The 18,561-nt window shown below is 30.7% G+C and overlaps 2 protein-coding genes across 2 annotated transcripts; both read left to right on the forward strand.

Annotated features, from left to right (window-relative positions):
- The first annotated feature begins 263 nt into the window (after window positions 1–263).
- LOC133315804 (uncharacterized) lies at window positions 264–4,220 on the forward strand. Its single transcript, XM_061517476.1, has 6 exons — window positions 264–308; window positions 1,535–1,928; window positions 2,226–2,536; window positions 2,629–2,682; window positions 2,936–3,417; window positions 3,838–4,220. Exons 2-6 carry the CDS (start codon window positions 1,630–1,632, stop codon window positions 4,135–4,137), a joined length of 1,446 nt encoding a protein of 481 aa, XP_061373460.1. The 5' UTR covers window positions 264–308; window positions 1,535–1,629; the 3' UTR covers window positions 4,138–4,220.
- A 4,626-nt stretch (window positions 4,221–8,846) lies between these two features.
- Window positions 8,847–10,255, forward strand: LOC133315795 (uncharacterized). The gene is made up of 2 exons (XM_061517468.1): window positions 8,847–8,907; window positions 9,715–10,255. The coding sequence occupies exons 1-2, from the start codon at window positions 8,876–8,878 to the stop codon at window positions 10,253–10,255; spliced, it is 573 nt and encodes a 190-aa protein (XP_061373452.1). The 5' UTR covers window positions 8,847–8,875.
- The last annotated feature ends 8,306 nt before the right edge of the window (window positions 10,256–18,561 follow it).

Genomic DNA, 18,561 nt, shown 5'->3' on the forward strand with positions numbered 1-18,561 from the left:
ATATTTAAAAATAATTTTAAGCCAATTTTCTTCAAGTTTGAATCTTCCAAAAAATTAAAACATAATATCAAAACAGAGTTTTCTCAAATTAATTGCGTAACTGAGTGAATCATAATGAGGGCAAGTGTTAAAGTTAGGGTAGTCCCCGACACGTGTCAAGAAAAGCGGGAAGCATAGAGCAATATATTCGGTACCTGCGTTCTCACCGTTCCTAGGTTTATAAATATAACGTTAACTTCTCACTTTGTCCTTCACGCCGCCAACTCCAACTATCCTCACTCGCATCTTAATCTTATTCCAATCTCTGGGTACTATCACTGTTCCTCTCTTTCACTATACACACTGTATCACAACACATGCACGTAAAGTTTTCCAAGTTCAATATATCTTCTTAGTTCACAGTCATACACCTACTTTTGTAGTGATATGCCATATATCTTCATGTATTAGTTGTAACACATACATATGTTAGTGTTTGTCCTTCCCCCAAGTCTTTGTATACTGCAATTAGCTTGCCGTTGTTTGGTTTCTTCTGATTCGGTGTACATTAGCTTAATTACCTTGCTGTTTGTGAACATGATTTCTGTGTTTTTAAGTTTAGTGATAATATTTTGAGTTTTTTAGATCTTGTAGTGCAAAACTGAATTTATGATGAATTATTTGTTTCAGTGAAGCTTGGAATGTATTACAACTTTGATCATTTTACACACTTTGATCATTTAAGTTAATTATTTGTATACAGTTTTTTTTTTTTTTGGTCTGAAATTAAAAAACCTGTGCATTGCAGAGATAAAAAGATTGATTCTATTTACAGAGCCATCAAAACAAATTAAGAAGTTTCAATTAAAATTTGAAAGTGACAGTCATATCTTTATTTACTTTGATAAGAAATATTTAAATTAATTTTAAATAAAAAGGGAGAATGATTAACCTATTATTGTTCAAAAGGCTCATGTATGTTTTATCATGGATTCCAAATCATTTAAATTGAATTCCAACTTCTTTAAATTAGAATATATATAAAAGAGGAAGGTTATAGTTACAACTTCTTTTTTTACAACCATATCTTATTACCGTTGATTTTCGTCAATCAACGGTTATCATTTATTGTGAATTAATAATTAATTAATTAATGAATTTAATTTGCTAAAATGATAACCGTTGATTGGCGGAAATCAACGGTGATAAGATATGGTTGTAAAACACTGTAAGAAAAAAAAAAGATTATAAGTATAAGCTTGCTCTATATTATATAAAAAAATATGTTTGGACACTACAATTTAACAATTCGTTTTTTCTTTCTTTCTATTTTTACCTTCATTACTCTGTTCTATGATCTGTTCACACACGCGCAGCAAGAGACCTGTAACTTTCTCATATAAGCAAAGTCCTTTGAAATCTTGGATTTTATAACCCTTTTTTTTTTGCGTGTAGAAGTTGCTATTTTTATTGTTTGAGCTATTTACTATCAAACCAATATCAACTGTATATTTAATGAGTTGATTTTGAATTGGATGAATTTTAATTTGACCAGGAAAACATTAAAGGGAGCTAAGTTTGTGAAAGACAAAATTCACCCTCGAAGTTGCATCAATTAAGGAGAAGGTGGAATAGAAGGGTTTGAGTTACATGGGTGACAGTGAGAAGGCCATCATTAAGGTGGAGCCCTTTCTGGATGAACAAACTAATACTACAAAAGTCTTGGAGGACACTGATGTTGATATAGTGAGTTGGACAAATAAGGGTGATTTTGCATCTAACAAAAATGAGGACCCTGATGAAACTGAGTATTCAAGTTCATTTGCTGACACTACTTCTGATGCTGAAAATTGTCCTAGAGTGAGTGATGCTGAAGTGGAGTCAGAATTATTAGGTGATAATGGCTTGGCATGCACGTTTGATGCTTTTGATTGTTCATTTCGGATGAGGTGATTTTTATTCCAAATCAGTAACTTTTAAACTCTCTTGCATGGAAATAGATTGGTATTGGAAAATCTATCATCATTGTTTGTGCTGTCTGTTATCATTAATGTCTTTTTCTGAGTCCATTAACCTGTGCTTCCTCATGCTAGTCATCAATTGGTAGTGGTATATACAACTATACCGAGTTAGTTGGTTCTTAATGGTGAAGAAAAGTTCTTGAATGTTTTGTGTTTATTACAATATAATAGTAATCATTATAATTTGAGTTATTTATGCATATATTAATTTCTGTGTAACTGTAGGAAGAAGAAGTTGACAGATCATTGGAGGAACTTTATACGACCTCTAATGTGGCGTTTGAAATGGACAGAACTAAGAATGAAGGAAATTGACTCACAAGCATTAAAATATAGTAAAGAGCTTGCAGAATATGATAAAAGAAAACATATGGAACCTGATCATTTTACCTTAGAAGAGTGTGGTTCAAAGTCATTGCCATTTTCAAGTAACCAGTACAGAAGTAAGGCCAAAAAGAGAAGAAAAAGAAAGAAAGTTGAGGACACAACTGAAATGGCATCGTATACATCACAACATTATCTTTTGTCCTATCTTGGTACAAACTTCTTTGCACTCATTTATCTTGATACCTGCCGCTTTTCCCTGCTTCAGAGAAGTGTGTGACTTTTTCCATTACATATATTGTAGAGAAAAAGAAGTCTGATCCTGATGGCTGTTTAGCTGATGATTTTGGTAATCCAGGTTAGAAATCCTGCTTTGTAATGAATGATACATAATACCTTTCTGCTGCATATCATGTTAAGTCACTGGCGACATTAACATCTCTTGTATTATTTTCGCTTATGAGGAAAAGGATGAAGAAAAAGAAACTGCTTTATTCAACTCCATTATGTTAGTGTTTTGTGTGTGTGGAATTGTCTTTCATTTTATCATCTTTCTTATGCCTCAAATATCTAACTCATGACTAATTTTTTTTATTAATCTTTTGTTATAGTGACCACAGACCTGTGTGCGGATTCAACAGACAGGTTTGGCATTGGTGAAGATCAAGCTTTCTTTGAGTTCAGCGATGCTGATACTTCCTTTGAGCAGCTCCTTTGGAAAATTGACAATCTACATTCTAGAGTCCACAAGCTAAAGAGTCAAGTCGATTCGATCATGGCCAAAAATGCTTCAAAGTTTTCTTCATCAGAGAATTGGAGCATTCTTCCTCATGGTGATATGCAGACTAGCTCAGCTCAAAGTCCTACAATCTCTGCAGGGAATGGAGACACATCATCTGTTGGGGCTATTTATAATTCAACTCACCATGTAGCTGAGTTTGATTTAGGAGATTTTGTTATTCCTGACAGTGCTGTTTCAAGTTATGGAGAAGTTCCAATTATTGTTCCTGATATAATTGAGAGCACTGTGGGCTTATTGTCTGCTACTGATGTCACCCTCCATCCTGCCCTGGCCGGGGACTCATGTGAAGATGTAAGTTTTCTCAAACTATGTATAACATAGTTTTAGTTCTTCCTATAATTTCTGTCAATTTCTTATTATGTGTTTTATGCAATCAAATATGATTTATTTGGGTCTTCATATTTATGTAAGAAAAGTTTGTTACATAAAATACCATAAAGGCAGACTTCATTTTCATCTTTTTGTATCAAATTCGGTATTTTTCATATGCTACTCAAAACAACTTTCTATAAAAAAATTTCCTCATGAGATAGGTATATACAATCCAACAAATAAATGCCTCTTTCTAGACATTTCTTTTGAAACATTGTTATATTCTGTTTGTTCCTTGCCGGGAATCTATATCAGACATCAAACCTACTAAAAGTGTTGCTTGAGATAATGCTATTGCTAAATTTGGTAGACTAAGAAATTTGAGATGGATGGTTTTAGATGTTAGACAATGTCTTGATACAAGAGGTAGCTGAAACAGAGGAGCACACCTTTAAAAGTGAACATCACCATTCCATTGAGAAGCCTCAGGACATGGAGAAAGGTGAAGAAGGTGAAGACAACCCCATGTCAGATTTTAACATAGCAGCAAATTCTGCCGTGTCTCAAGAGCAATCAACTATGAAGTCTTGCATAAATAGTGATGTAAATTTTCCCAAAAATAAAAGAAAGCGTGGGGAGCGCAAAGCTGGATCAGTTGGTTGGAGCAAGAAATGCTCAGGGGAACCTGATAACCAGTGAATAAGACTTCTCAATCTGTAGTGACTATATAATTTGTAGCTCATTTTTTCTCCTTCATAACTTGACAGAAGTTGTTTTAACTTTTATGGTCACAGTGAATAATATTATTGGTCAAAATATATTTTTAATTTAATTCTTGTACAATTTTTTTTTTTTTAAATTTAATCTCGATATGTATAATTATTATTTTTAATTTAATCCCTATATGCATAATATGCTTGTAAAGAACCTTGGGATACACCACCCCAAAAGCTAGCTCAAAGGGTGGGAGTGCCCAAGGCCTTATAAACTCCACATTAGTTGCTCATACAATCAATGTGGGACTAGCTCATTGGGCTTGAAGAGTGGACAATGCAACAGGCCCAACCTACCTGTGCTAAGAAACTCCACAAGAGAAAGTGGGGGACGGCGAGGCTATGATATTATGTAAAGAACCTTGGGATATGTCTAAGGCCTTACAAGCTCCACATTAGTTGCTCATACAACCAATGTGGGACTATATATCTCAACAATACTTTTGGAGTTAATGGAGTTGTAACACAACAATAAAGTGTGAGGACCAAGTTAAAAATGAGTATCACGTATATATTTTTGGTCCTTATATGTGACACTGATTTTTTAATTTGATCCATACTTCACAGTGATTCTATAACAATCTCACATAGTTAAAAATGATTATATATATAAGGATAAAATCATTTTTTTGTATAGAAACCAAATTGAAAATATATTTTAACCGTTTCATTTTTTGTGAGTAAGTATTCAGCTTGAAGTGGCTTCAATTTTGTGAGGAACTATTTTTTTTTTAAAAGAAAATAATTTGAGTTGATGGGTGTTAAATGTCCCTCTCCTTAGGACTTGGATATTCCTTAAGTGGGTGTGGGGCTAACTAAATGTTTGGTTTGGTGAATAAGAGATAATAATGAACCGAAAAAAAAAAGAGAAAGAAAGAAAGAAAGAGAGGGATTGCACGTGAATATGCCATGCAGCATCATGATATATGTTTCCAGTGCTCGCCAACTAATCCATTTGATTTTAATTTTGCATAACTGATGAACCTTCAAGTTGTCGGGTTCTGTAGTATACTTTTCTATAGTACACTGTAAGCCATCTCGACCCTAATATCACATCAATGAATGCTTTATTTTGGCATCGCTCAATGTCATGGCAATGGTGGAAGCTAAATTTATTCCTAGATTGAATTATACAAACCAAATGCTCAATGAAACAATTTTCTTCACACACACACAATACCAAAAAAAGAAAAAGAAAAAAACCAAATGATAGTAGCTTAGTTAGTGGGAACTGAACAGATGGAGATGAGAGCATATATTTAACCCTTTCCAATATCATTTTTGAAAGGGTTTTTAAAATATTAATCTGGATTCATCCCGAACATGAGAAAGTTGAGCCATATTTTATATCTTTTTCTAGTTATTATATTTTTCAGACATTTTTCTTTAGTTTCTCTTTTCAATTTTTTTTTTCTTGAAAGCGGTTATTTGATATGTTCACTAGACCTTAAATTCCGGAAAGTTAGTAAAGTTGCAGACGCCATACCGCAATAGCAACATCTCTTTCTTTGTGCTTTTGATTGGAAGGTCTTCGTTCCAATCCAAAGTGAACAAAATGATTTCCATGGTCTACAATGTACAAAAAGCAAAAGATTACTCAGATTCTGCAACCTCTTATTCTTTTTGACCCTTCCCAGCCACTCAAATATTAATAATAATTTACAAAAAAAAAAAAAAAAAAAAGGTTTAGGTTATAAGCGCATTAAATACTATGACTCTGGTGGTTTTATACTCTTTGGGCAAGCCCTTGTTACCTAACTAGATATAGAAATAGAAATTTTAACGAAGGAAAGAAAAATTGAGTCCACCCTTGATGAGTTTCGAGTCTTATTTCATAAGAATCAGTTTCCATAAGAAATTGCATGTAACCTAATTTCATAATTTATCTCTCGGCATATTAATAGCAATCTTTAATTATTGAATGACAATTGCTCATATGCCAACCAACATCTCCAATCATAATGTCTTTTTTTCTTTGTTGCAGCTTTTTGGAGTTTTGGGGATAAAAATATAAAGGACCACAACACCTTTAACGAATTTTAATAATCTAATACATCATCAAGTGGCAAAATAATTATAACCATATCGGATTGTAGAATTTTAAAATATGATTTTACATCTCTGTCCGTTATTTATTAATTATATGGTTTCATTATGAATTTAAATGAGAAACCTTTGAGAGTTCTTCTTCTTGTTTGGTTTTCTTTAAAAAAATTGGAGGTAGATGGTTGAAATATTCAAAGAGCAATGATACTTGCACATATTTTATTCTACACATTCCTTATAGACTTTAAGGTAGATTCAACGATTCATAAAAATTACAACATGGTATTATTCGTTATCCAATAACTTGTGGTGTGTGAGTGTTTGTGAAGCATTTAATCGTGCATGCATTATTTTCTATTTTCGAAAATCATGTGTGAAAGGCTATTAATTGTATATGAGTCAAGAATTGATAACACCGGTTTTTGGGCACGTAGAAAAAAAAAAGTTCCTCTATTTGAACGTCCCCATTATCATCATAAACAGAAAAGGTGAAGGAGCTTGTGTAATAATTGCACAGCACAAGTTCACATTTATTGGAATTAAATCCTTCCTTCTATATATGCATGGCATGGAGCGTTTTCAAATGGTGATGTTCACATGAAAGGAAATTATAGCTCCTTTTCTAGATATACTTTGAATTGGAAGAAAGATGATAGTGATAGGTATAGGTTTATATTGTTGAGGCAAGGAATTAATTGCAGATACGTGCAGCTATTAATTACGTTTCCCTACAATTTGATGCAAATTTTTTTTTTTTTTTTTTTTGATGTTATCGCTCATAGAAGTTGGGGGGCGATTATGAATTGATGTTATAGCTAATTGTTACAGAAATATAAAGGAAAAAATGTATATGGAGTTACTGTAGATAAATTATATGCATTTATTTTCAAAACGACGTCGTTTTGGTATTAAAATCTTAAAAAATTATAAATATAAAGATTATTATAACTCTGAAATAAATTAAAATTATAAAAATACCATGATTTTCGCCCAAAACGACGTCGTATTAAGTTTACGGCAGAAAAGACGAACCCTAATATAAACCTTTAAAAAGTTTTGGGTTGAGATGGCTCATTGCATGATATAAGAGCTTCCTTGACCACAAGGTAATGAGTTCGATCCTCACCGCCCGAGATTAATATAAACCATTAAAAAGGCTCTTACGCAACACTTTAAGATTTTGGGTTAGAGTGGTTATTTACAATAATCATTACTTATTTTGGAATCTTAACTTCTTTGTACCAAAAGCGAAATGGTCTTACCCTCCTCTTACAAGATTTACTCAAAAGATTGAACACATTTTTATCTTAATTGATGAAATTTGGTGACATATGCAATTTAGGTTTATTAGATATTTGGTATGGATAAGAAATTTATTATCATTACAAAAAAATTACAATCTTTATAGCTATGTAGTAACTTTTTTGTATACGTTTTATCAATAAATTTTACTAAATCGCGTCCTTTTTATAACTTTTGTGTTTCCGCTATATATACAGCTTTCTCACAATGATGGCAGGTCCAATTATCAGCATGTTTAGAATAATTAATGGGTGATGTTAGAGAGATAATACGTGAAAGCCATAACACATCATGTACAATAAAATTTATGTTTGAAACGCGTGCAGGATCACATAACATTTGCAAATTCTCATGAAATCAAATAACTTTACATAATTAAAAAAAAAATAATAATAAATTTTGGTCCACTTATCATTGCCTTGATATATTATACGAAGAATGAGTTAATAGTGTTGAGATATATAGTCCCACATTGATTAGATGGGCAATTAATATGGCCTTTATAAGATCTTGGGCACTCCCACTCTTTGAGCTAGCTTTTGGGGTGGTGTATCCCAAGGTTCTTTACATGGTATCAGAGCCTCACCGTCCCCCGCTTTAAAAAGTGGAATTAAAATAAATAAATAAAAAAGCACAAAAAGGTAAACCAAAAATGGGCCTGTGCAATTTCCACGCTTCTAGCCTAAAAAGGCTCTTGCGTGAGGGGCGTGTTGAGATATATAGTCCCACATTGATTAGATGGACAACTAATATGGCCTTTATAAGATCTTGGGCACTGAGCTAGCTTTTAGAGTGGTGTATCTCAAGGTTCTTTACAAATAGTTTGTTAGTCTGTGCAAGTGAACAGAGTTGTGGTTTTGCAGCCAATAATTTTTCTGTCATAAAGGCAGGCCAAGCATGTTTTATAACAATTAATGACCTCAGTGATCTCCTCTTCCTGGCAATCATAAACATTAGGGGGAAAAATATGATTAAGGCTCCAGAAAGTAATGAATTGAATAAGGGCATTCTTCCCTTTTTTTGAAGAGATAGGGGCCACCTTGGTAATCACATTAAAAGTAGTAACATTTTTTTCACTTTGCCTTTGAAATTTCAAATATATTTCTCTCACTCAAAAATCAGAAGGAATCATGGCAACCAAAGCAAAAGAAAGGCGTTGGTTTACAATAAAGAATGGGAGAAAAGGAAAGAAGCACGTTGCCAACCCAATCTCTGAGTCACAAACTGGAACAAAAGGCTCTTCTTCACTCTCAACACAAATGAAAATACTTTTCTCTCTTCCTCCAACTCTCTCATACTTTCACTCTTCTTTGTTCATGCAAGATCCAAAGAACCATTCAAACACAAGGTATGCCCTTCTTATCTTCCTCTGCCCCTTTCTCTCCTTCACAACTTAAACACACACCCCACTTTATAATTTATCTTATGTATTCAACTCTTCGCCATATGAATCACTATATACATGGGAGCGATTTTTTTAGTTTGGTGTAAAAATAAGAAGTCTTATTTTTCATTTCAACCGTTACCATTGATCTCCATGCATCTGAATTGAACGTGTATGTATGTATATATGTATGCATGCTAATAAATAAATGTTTATGTAAAATTGTGATCATCTAAAAGGTTGGACATTATAACCATTTTTTTTAGTTGAATGTGGAGACAATGCTCGCATTATTCCTCTAGAAGGCCTAAAACTAAAATTGGGGAGAACCGGCTCATTATTCTAGATTTTTTGATTGGTTTAACCTTTGTGTAGACCAAGTCTAATCTATGGAGATTATAGTTCTTCAAACTTGGTAATGTTATGAATTTGACCAAGCCCAAACTTCACGCCAAGGTAGGAAGGTCCATTTTCTCTGGCTGGCCTGCTTTATAGAAAATTTCAACAGTGAACCTATATTTGGAATTTCCCAGTTGGCACAGGCAAGTTTAGATTAACTTTGTTACAAAGTCTGACCGTACAAAATGGTTCTTTGATAGTTATGGGAAAAAAAAAAGTTAATAAATTTAACTCATTTTCAATTTGCATAATTGCTTGTATCTTTTCAAGTGAGAGAAAAAAAAAAAAAATGAATGTAGTGAAGGGTATGAATCATGCAGCTGCATCATCTCAAGATTTCATGCATGACATTCGTTTCATTTCAAGTTGCAGGAAGCCCTGGTATCAGAGAGCAAAAGAGGTGGCTACCCTATGGAAAAGCATTTCCAAATCCTCAGAAATTCCCACAGCAAATGCCACTTTATGGAGGACAATGCCAAAATCACCCCAAGTCCCTACACCAAGTCCCAACAAGAACAAGCTAAGAAAATGTTCCTCTCTAAAGGTTGCAACTTCCTTTACAAGGGTTTGTCTTTGTGCACCTATATATTCCTACAATGAGATTTTGAGAGCTGAGGTTCCACCTAGAAGAAGTAATAGTTACCCAAGATCAAAACCATTACAAACTGCACAAGAAAGAGTTCCTAGTGCTAGGCTCAGCACAGAGGGAAGAAGAGTGTTCAGGGGTAAATCATTGACTGATGATGTTCTAATGAGAAGGTTTGTCATTGAGGAAGAGGCAATGATGCAGATTAGAAGAAGAAATCAAATGGAAGTTATTAGGAAGAGGAGTATTATGAGAAGAAAGAAGCTTGGGCCTAGTCCTCTTAGTAGAATGGTTATGGCAGATGATGATATTGGACAATTTAATTGATTAGTCCAACTCTTGTGTAGTGTCCAATCCAATTGGTGATTTTTATTCCCCATCAGTATCATACCTGTTCTTTTTTTTCTTTTGGCCTTAATTTCATTCACTGAGTTTGGTTATCTTCTACTTACAACATATTCAATTTTATGACCCAATTTTAAGTGGGTTTAATTTAAATATTTTTATGCATAGCTCAGAATCACAATGTTAACTTCATTTCTATATTCAATCTGACGAATTTAGAATTGAAGAATTATTTTCTTAATCTAAGTATTTCTTTGGAATTATTTATTTTAGGGTTAAAAAGATTTTAACAAAAAAAAAAAAAGAGTTCACGAAACAAGAACTAAACCTTAACTTGTTAAGTCAACAAACGCAGCCAACTAATTGCTATGTGTGGACTTGTTAATTTGCTTATAAGACACTCCGAAAACAGAATTCATAAAATAAAACCTTGTAGAGCAAGGATAGTGGTTATCTAATTTGTATCGGAAAGAACAAGTTAGGTTGTTTTCTGACCAGTAATGTGACTCTGATTCACACGCATGATTCAATTTTTTTTTTTTTTTTTGGTAGTCTGCATGATTCACTTTTAACTTATCAACTACCCCGTTTCTATTTTTTAATTTCTGCTTAATGATATATGGTTCCTCTGCCAATTTATTGACGAAAAATTATTTCATATTTAGCTTCTTTACGTAATTTACAATTTTTCAACTTCTAGACCAGAGTGAAGTAAGCATTACTAGCACTGTTAAAACTAAAGCAAATTAATAATTATCTTCGATGAAAGTAACCTTTTGTTAATTCAAAACTCACAATTAAGTGAGACTCTTAGTCTTGAGTGCTGTATTGAACTCAAATACCTTGTTTTTTTTTTTTTTGGTAAACAACTCAAATACCTTGTTTTAACTTTTAACTATGATTTTTGTAGCAAATTTTTGTTTTAGCGTTACAAAAGTTCACGCTTTTTAAAAAATGACTTGAAATTTCAAGAAATTTAATTTTCTTTTTCTTTGAGTTTTTTTTTTAATATTAATCGGTGTTCGAAGCCCTAGCAGGTAATAAACCTTAAGTTCATGATGTTTTGGATATAAAATGGAGCCTTAAAATTTTTAAATTAAGGATCAAAATATGAATGTAATGTCATAAATTGTTAATATTGAAGTTATTAGATGAATTGTTATTAAGTTATCTTTTTATATGTTTAATTAAGTTAATTTTTATACTTTTTTGGAGTTTTAGATAATTTGGAAGATATGGAATCATAAAGATTAACTTATGACATTCTAAAGTGAAGCCACTTTTAGAAAGTCATGAATTGTCCTAGGTGTTGACGTCTTTATAAATATTACCTTCATAACTTTCTAAAGTGACTTTTCATCAAGGGAGAGAATCCTAGACATTAGGGAGCGCGAGTTGCCAATGTTTCATCTTTCGGATAGCCAGATATATGTTCCAGTCAAGCTAGATCAAAGATTCATCACAATTTCATTGCCAAGGTGTTTGAGGAAGCCTTTATGTTTTCTTTTGTCTTTATTTTTGCCATGAGTAGCTGAATTCCTTTGTAATTAGGGTAAGAGGAAACCCAATTGAATTTTTATGTTTTTGAGTTAATCTTTTAATATAATCTTTCCTTTTTATATTGAATAAATGTGCATTTGCTTAATGCCTTTGAGTTTTTCTTGTAAATTGAATTATGATTTGTATATAACAATAGGAATGTTTGGTATATGAAATTGGTTTGTCTCATTCATCATTAATTTTTTGTATGATTATGCGAATAAACATATGAATTGTGTCATATACCATTTTTATGATTCTTGTTCTCAATGCTCTCTTAGGAAACACCAAAGAATTATGATTCTTTAAGGGAGTAAAATACCAAGAAATTGAGTTTTAATTAATTTAGGAGAATTGATGGACAATATAAAAATGATGATTAATTAAGATTTTAATTCATAACATAGAGGAGAAATTGAATTCCTAACTAGTTTTTATTAATTGCTTGAATATTTAATTTTGCATTTTTGTTTATTTTCTATTTTAATTATTATTTAGTTTTAATTAAAAATCTCTCTTTCAACCTATTCAACTTAAGTAAAAATAGTGAACTAATATGTATAAAAATAATAATAAATTAGTGCTTGAAACACTAATTTTCATCAAAACACTTGTCGGATATGTGCAATAAGTTTTTAGAGCGATTGTCGGAAATTAATTTTATTTCAACATTAGTCGTAGTTATAAATACTTTAGATTAGTTTTTTATTTGATGATTTTGAAACATTCGAAATACATATATTCTTCCGCTCTTATGCAAGTTTTTAGTCTATTTTTCCAACAGATTTTTTCATAGCATCATCCATTTAAATCAATAGGAATTACTCTGTTAGCAGTTAGCACTAAGGACAACCGAAAGAAAAAGAGAATATGTGACATGATAAAGCAACAAATGAATGAATTGCATTTTCTTTGTTCTTTGAACGAACAAGTTGTACAGTAGTTTTTTTGCAACACATGTCATCTCTATCGGTTTCGCTAACATAAGCCGGGAGCAATTTGCAAATGGGGGTTCATGAGACATGGAACTGAAGCACCTTGTGAATTGACATTTGTGCTTCAACTCAACATTAATGACAGACAGCATCGCATCATGATGTAGTTGAGGGACAATATTGGTTACCTACCAAGACATGCTTTACCATTTATTACAAGAGATCACTCACAAGTGTGCTTTTGCTATCAATCAGAGGAAAGAATTAAGACAACCCTATCTAGATTAAATGAATCATAGTCAAAAGCCCTCCAAGATTTCGCCAATTTAATAAGAACGTTAGATATTATACCTACTTTTTTATGTCTATTTTACATATTTCTTCCAATAATATTGTTAGATTAAAATTTCAAAATTAGAGAAAAATAATAAAAATTAATTGAAATTCTGATTAAATGTGATTGGAGAAGAGAAGATAAAATAGACATAAAAAAGATAGGCATGATAACCTATCTCTCATATATATAGAGAAATATTATATTTATTTTTTATTTACAAATTCTTACAAACTAAAATATGTATTTTGGGAAATACATTCACTCACATGTGTACTTCCCTAAATACATAGTTGTTGAGGTTGTAAAAGTTATAAACATATATATATGAGAAGGGTTATATTGACAAATTTTTTTTTATAAACTTACAAATTACACTATGTCTACCAGTAATACTTCACTCAATAGTGTCTTATTGGTCAGATATTGTGTAATTTGTAAGAGTTTGTAAATAAAAAGTTTGTAAATATAACATTTCCCTATGTATATATTGACAAACTTTTTTTTTACAAACTTACAAATTAAACTATGTCTTACCGGTAAGACTTCAATCAAGAGGGTCTTACCGATAAGACATACTATAGTTTGTAAACAAAATTTTTTATAAATATAATATTCCCTATATATATAATGATTTTAAGACTTTTATGTTTTTAAGAGAAATGAGAGAATTTAAATCTTAATTAGAGATTTACTTATGTATAAAATTATTGTAATTAATTATGTCGCAATCAAGTGCGTTGTTCTCTTTCTTATCTACTCCAACCTAGACGCACGAGATGACCTTGTGGTCTTTGTTTGTTACGAAAAAGTGCTTAGTTGAAGGAATCTTTTAAGTTTCCCCCTTGATCTATTCCCAATTTCCCACACAGATAAACAACCCAAAGAGTTGGGGTTGCATACAGGAGGAATCTATCATCGACAACTCTGAAGCTGATGGAGATTCCAAATGTAAGTCATGAATGTTCAAACGCACTTTTATTTTATCCATTCTCAAGTCATTTTCATATTTATTATTTATTATTTATTATTTTCAGTCTCAATTGAGTATAATCGTCCTCCCAGGGGCCGTTTGGTATGCGGTATTTTGTAGGATTTCCGGGAAACTGAATTTTTTTAAATTTTAAATTTTCGGATATTATCGTAAACTGAATGTAAAAATCATATTTTTGAAATTTGAGATTCCCGGACAAATAAAAATTTCTCCTGTACCAAACGCCCCCTAAATGTAGACCAAAATATGGGGACTCATCCCTTGGATTCTCTTCCTATTTGTATCATGGAAACATTACAACCAAAACACAATTATCAAATTCTAACTAAATAAACATATGTAGGAAGCTACCTCAAAATTCTCAAAATAATTATCATTTTAAAAGTTTTAATTAGTTTCAAAGTATTTGTCACTTTAAAAAATAAAATAAAAAGTAATTTTTTTTTTAAATTTAAGATGATTAAATGGAAGCTAGTAAGGTCCAAATGAGTTATTTATTTTCTGTGATGATGGGTCACGTGCGAAGACATGCAAAAAGGAAGGAATAATAATACTAAAAATGAATGTGGTAGCGGCAAGTAATGAGGAGACTTGTGTTTTTCCAACAAAGTGGTATAGTCTAGGCTTTCATGAATGGATGCTGCGTGTGACTTGTCATGTGTTTGGCCTTTTTCATTCCAACAATGGTTGAAGTCACATGACTCAACTCCAGCTCCAGCTCCAGCGTGCTTGGCCCATTCAATATTTATGTCCTTTATTTCTCATGTTGTGCTTCTCTCCTCTGTGAACTGTGATTTCCATGTACCAACATTATCCCTACGCAGGATGTGCCTCTTCATGTGGGGTAGGGTACTCCAACCCCCCCCACTCCAATTTTTATTGAGTGAAAACCACGCCCTGCTATATACTACGCCATGTTCATTATTAATGTTGAGTACAAGTTCCTCATTCTAATTCTATAATGTAATTTGTAAAACCAACTTGATGTTTTTATTGATAAAGTGCATATATTGTATGTTATGTTAATTCAGAAATGTCTATTAGGTATATATTTTTTGACTAAACGCATTTTAGGTAAAAGGGGAGGGAACAAAGGCGTTGTGACACATCGTGAGAGAGATGAACGAAGTGGTGGTTGAACAATTGCTGACTAAATCAACATAGTGGCTGGCTAGACAGTGGAGGTTGTGGTCGTATTTGCTAAAATTAATGTTAACAAATGCTAACTAACACTTTTACAAATGTTAACAAAAATTGTTAACATGACATCCTATATACAAGATTACCGGTGTAAAAATATGAAATCTTATATCAAATCTTGGTTATTGATTTGTTTGTATATAATTATTCATATATTTATTTAATAGAATTACCAGCGATGATCGAGAGTGTAATTTATACGTGCAAAAACATCCTGCCTCCTAAAAGATATATAAATTATAATAAATGTATTTTTACATTCAAACTTGAAAATTGACGTGGTAATAACTTGATAGAAAAAGACCATAAGAAATCTGAAAGATGACTTTGAAATATTAGGAAGTTAGTTAAGTGGTACAATGTGAAAATTAAATTTTTTAAAAAGATTATTAAATTTTATGAGGTTTTTAAAAATTAATTTATATAGAAAAATAATTTTTCAATACACAAATATAAAACTTTTAAAAGAAAATCATTCAAAAATTTATTATAGGAAGATTTTCAATTGTCCCTTAACTTTATTTTAAGATTTATTTTCATCTCAATGTTTTTAAAAAGTTATTATATTTATTACAAGTCACTAATTTAAAATAATCTTAATCAGATATTGCCGATTATGCATTTTTATACACAAACAATGTCTTGTTGTTAAACTTCGTTAACATTTCAAACGGTATCAGCAATTAGGACTAATTTGAGGAATTTTAATAAATTTGGGATGAAAATGAAAAAACATATAATTATACGACAAGAATGAAACTTTGAACTTAAACAATGAAAATGTTTCTTCCATTTTTTTTCAAAAATGCCAACAATTTAATCTATAAATTTTTTTGTGATAAAGAATATATGTTATTTAATATAGATGACTTTTAAGTTACATCTCTCAATTTTAAGATGTATGTTATACTCCTTAAAATACTTTCATGTGTCATCGCCAACAATCAAAATCACTTTTTTTCATTTTTTTTTATGTCAACTTTATGTGGTATAAATTTCACCTCATTATATCATGCGTGAAACAAAAGCAATTACACAAGTTGGCTTGAATTTAATAGTTGCATACTTGAAAGATTGAAATTAATGCTTAATATTTTTAACTTAATCATATAACTTATTAATTTGAAAAAAAAAATCATCATTAGAAATCCACAATTTTCAATCACAACTGATATGAATACTAATAGTAGTTTAACCATTACTTATCATTATTTTTATTACCTAATCATATAATATTATTTAATATTAATAAATCACCATTCATATAATATTTATAATAATAATAATAATAATCTTTATCATTGAGGGACAGGATCAACTTATACTGATATATGAATAAAAAGTTTTATATTTAATTTTAGTCATTGATCGAGATATGATATTATGCATATTTTTTTTAATATTTTTTTTATCTATTTTTTTAATATCATTAAATCATAATCCCAACTAATAATAGAATGTGAGAGAAAAGATAAAAGTCAATTGAAATTATGATCTAACGATGTTAGAGAGAAATAAATAAAGTAGGTACGAAAAAAATGTAGGTATACTATCTTATCTTTTATTAATTTATATGTATTGAAAAATATAATTTATTAAATTATAACTATCAATTAATTATTAATTTTTTATAAATTATAATTATACAGAAATTAAAAATTAAAATTGAATGTAAAATTTATTATTTTTATAACAATGATAATGTCTCTTATACTACTTGTAATTCTAGTTTAAAGATGAACCATTCCATGGTGCAATCATAGTATATGACTATTTGTGGTCCCATGTCAACGTTATTCCACGCGGTGCTTTTGGATTCTTACTAACCCTGCCACAACTCAAACGGAAAGAGGACCCTGCATTCTCTGGTTTTTGACTCTACGCTTAAACTAAGACTTTTCAAAAGATTAATATGACATTTGATTTTTAAGATCAGAGATTTTGAACCGAACACGACTTAAGTTTGTCAATACCGACACGTATCCGCAATTAGTTTAAAATCACATCCAAGTTCAAATAATAATCTCAATCAACTATTATGCTAGATATACTAAAATAATGTGTTATCATGTTATTCATGACACTGTCAAATTTTCTAGCAAATGTTCCAAATCAACAATCTCAAACAAGACAAGAAGGCAAAGTTCAAAAATCCCCTTTTATTCCAATGTATTGAATTTCAATGATACCTTTCATGGTATGTTCACATGTTTCCAATAAATATAGAGCATCAATATCAAACCGGAATACTTCAGTTGATAATAAAAGAATAGAATAAGTGAAAAGAAAAAGAGACTTAGAATCTGTTTAGATGAGCTTTTATAAAAATGATTTTTTATGCATTGTTTTTTTTTAAATAATTTTTTTTAAAAGATAAAGTTATTTTACGTTTGGATGTATGATCTGAAAATCACTTTTACATAAAAAAAGTTATTTGAATGTTAAAATAAATAAAAAACACTTTTTATATATAAAATAAAAATAAAGGAGAGATAAAATAACATGATCATGGGACAAAGAGAGATAAAATAGATATGATTAGATGAGGTTAAAATTGTATTTTTAAAATTTATATTATCTTATTTCCACAAAATAAAATCATATTATCTTTTAATTTCTGCTCTTTTCAAAAGCAACAACTACTGGCTAAAAAAAATAGCATCTTAATTTTTATTTTTATTTTTGTTTTTTTTAAAAGTTGTTATTCAAACATCTAAAAATTCTCAAAAGAATTTTTATTTTTAAAAAAATCAACTTATTTATGAATAAAAGCTCATCCAAACGGATACTTAGTTCGATCCTTATATATTATCTTTGGGAGGAGTTTAAATATTTCCATCTCTGAACCATCCCGCAATTCGAATTAGTCTCATAACCGGCTCAAAACATCGAAATTTATGAAAATATCGGGAGAACCAACTCGTCTCAAAGAAATAATTAGAAATAAAAAAAAAATAGCAATATTGAGCGCGTGTGTTACAAGCATTGGAGGAGGGTAGGGATAACAGGGCTCTGAGAAAGCTACACCAACATGGCCATAAATAAAGATCTATGCATATATATATATATATATATATATATATATATATATATATATATATATATATATATATATTATTTTATTTTTTGTCAGATCTCAAATTAACAACAGGTGCATAGGAAAATGTTGGTGAAGTAGCAATAATGAAAGCTATAATAGAATTAATAAGGAAGAAGAAATAAAGATGAGGGTACCAAACTCAACCGTTTATAATAAGTGGCAAATGTAATCCTCTTTGTTGGTGTC

Source organism: Gastrolobium bilobum, unplaced genomic scaffold (genome assembly GCF_033153095.1).
Source record: "Gastrolobium bilobum isolate Gb01-03AN ecotype WA unplaced genomic scaffold, APGP_CSIRO_Gbil_v1 utg10138, whole genome shotgun sequence".
NCBI classification, from domain to species: domain Eukaryota; kingdom Viridiplantae; phylum Streptophyta; class Magnoliopsida; order Fabales; family Fabaceae; genus Gastrolobium; species Gastrolobium bilobum.

What these genes read in the sequence shown, in the direction of transcription:
- LOC133315804 (XM_061517476.1), top strand. Translation starts at nt 1,630, where the DNA reads ATGGGTGACAGTGAGAAGGCCATCATTAAGGTGGAGCCCTTTCTGGAT. An exon ending in GATTGTTCATTTCGGATGAG is followed by an intron (nt 1,929 to 2,225) that starts GTGATTTTTATT and finishes GTGTAACTGTAG; the next exon opens with GAAGAAGAAGTTGACAGATC. An exon ending in CCGGGGACTCATGTGAAGAT is followed by an intron (nt 3,418 to 3,837) that starts GTAAGTTTTCTC and finishes GGATGGTTTTAG; the next exon opens with ATGTTAGACAATGTCTTGAT.
- LOC133315795 (XM_061517468.1), top strand. Translation starts at nt 8,876, where the DNA reads ATGCAAGATCCAAAGAACCATTCAAACACAAG. An exon ending in AAGAACCATTCAAACACAAG is followed by an intron (nt 8,908 to 9,714) that starts GTATGCCCTTCT and finishes TTCAAGTTGCAG; the next exon opens with GAAGCCCTGGTATCAGAGAG.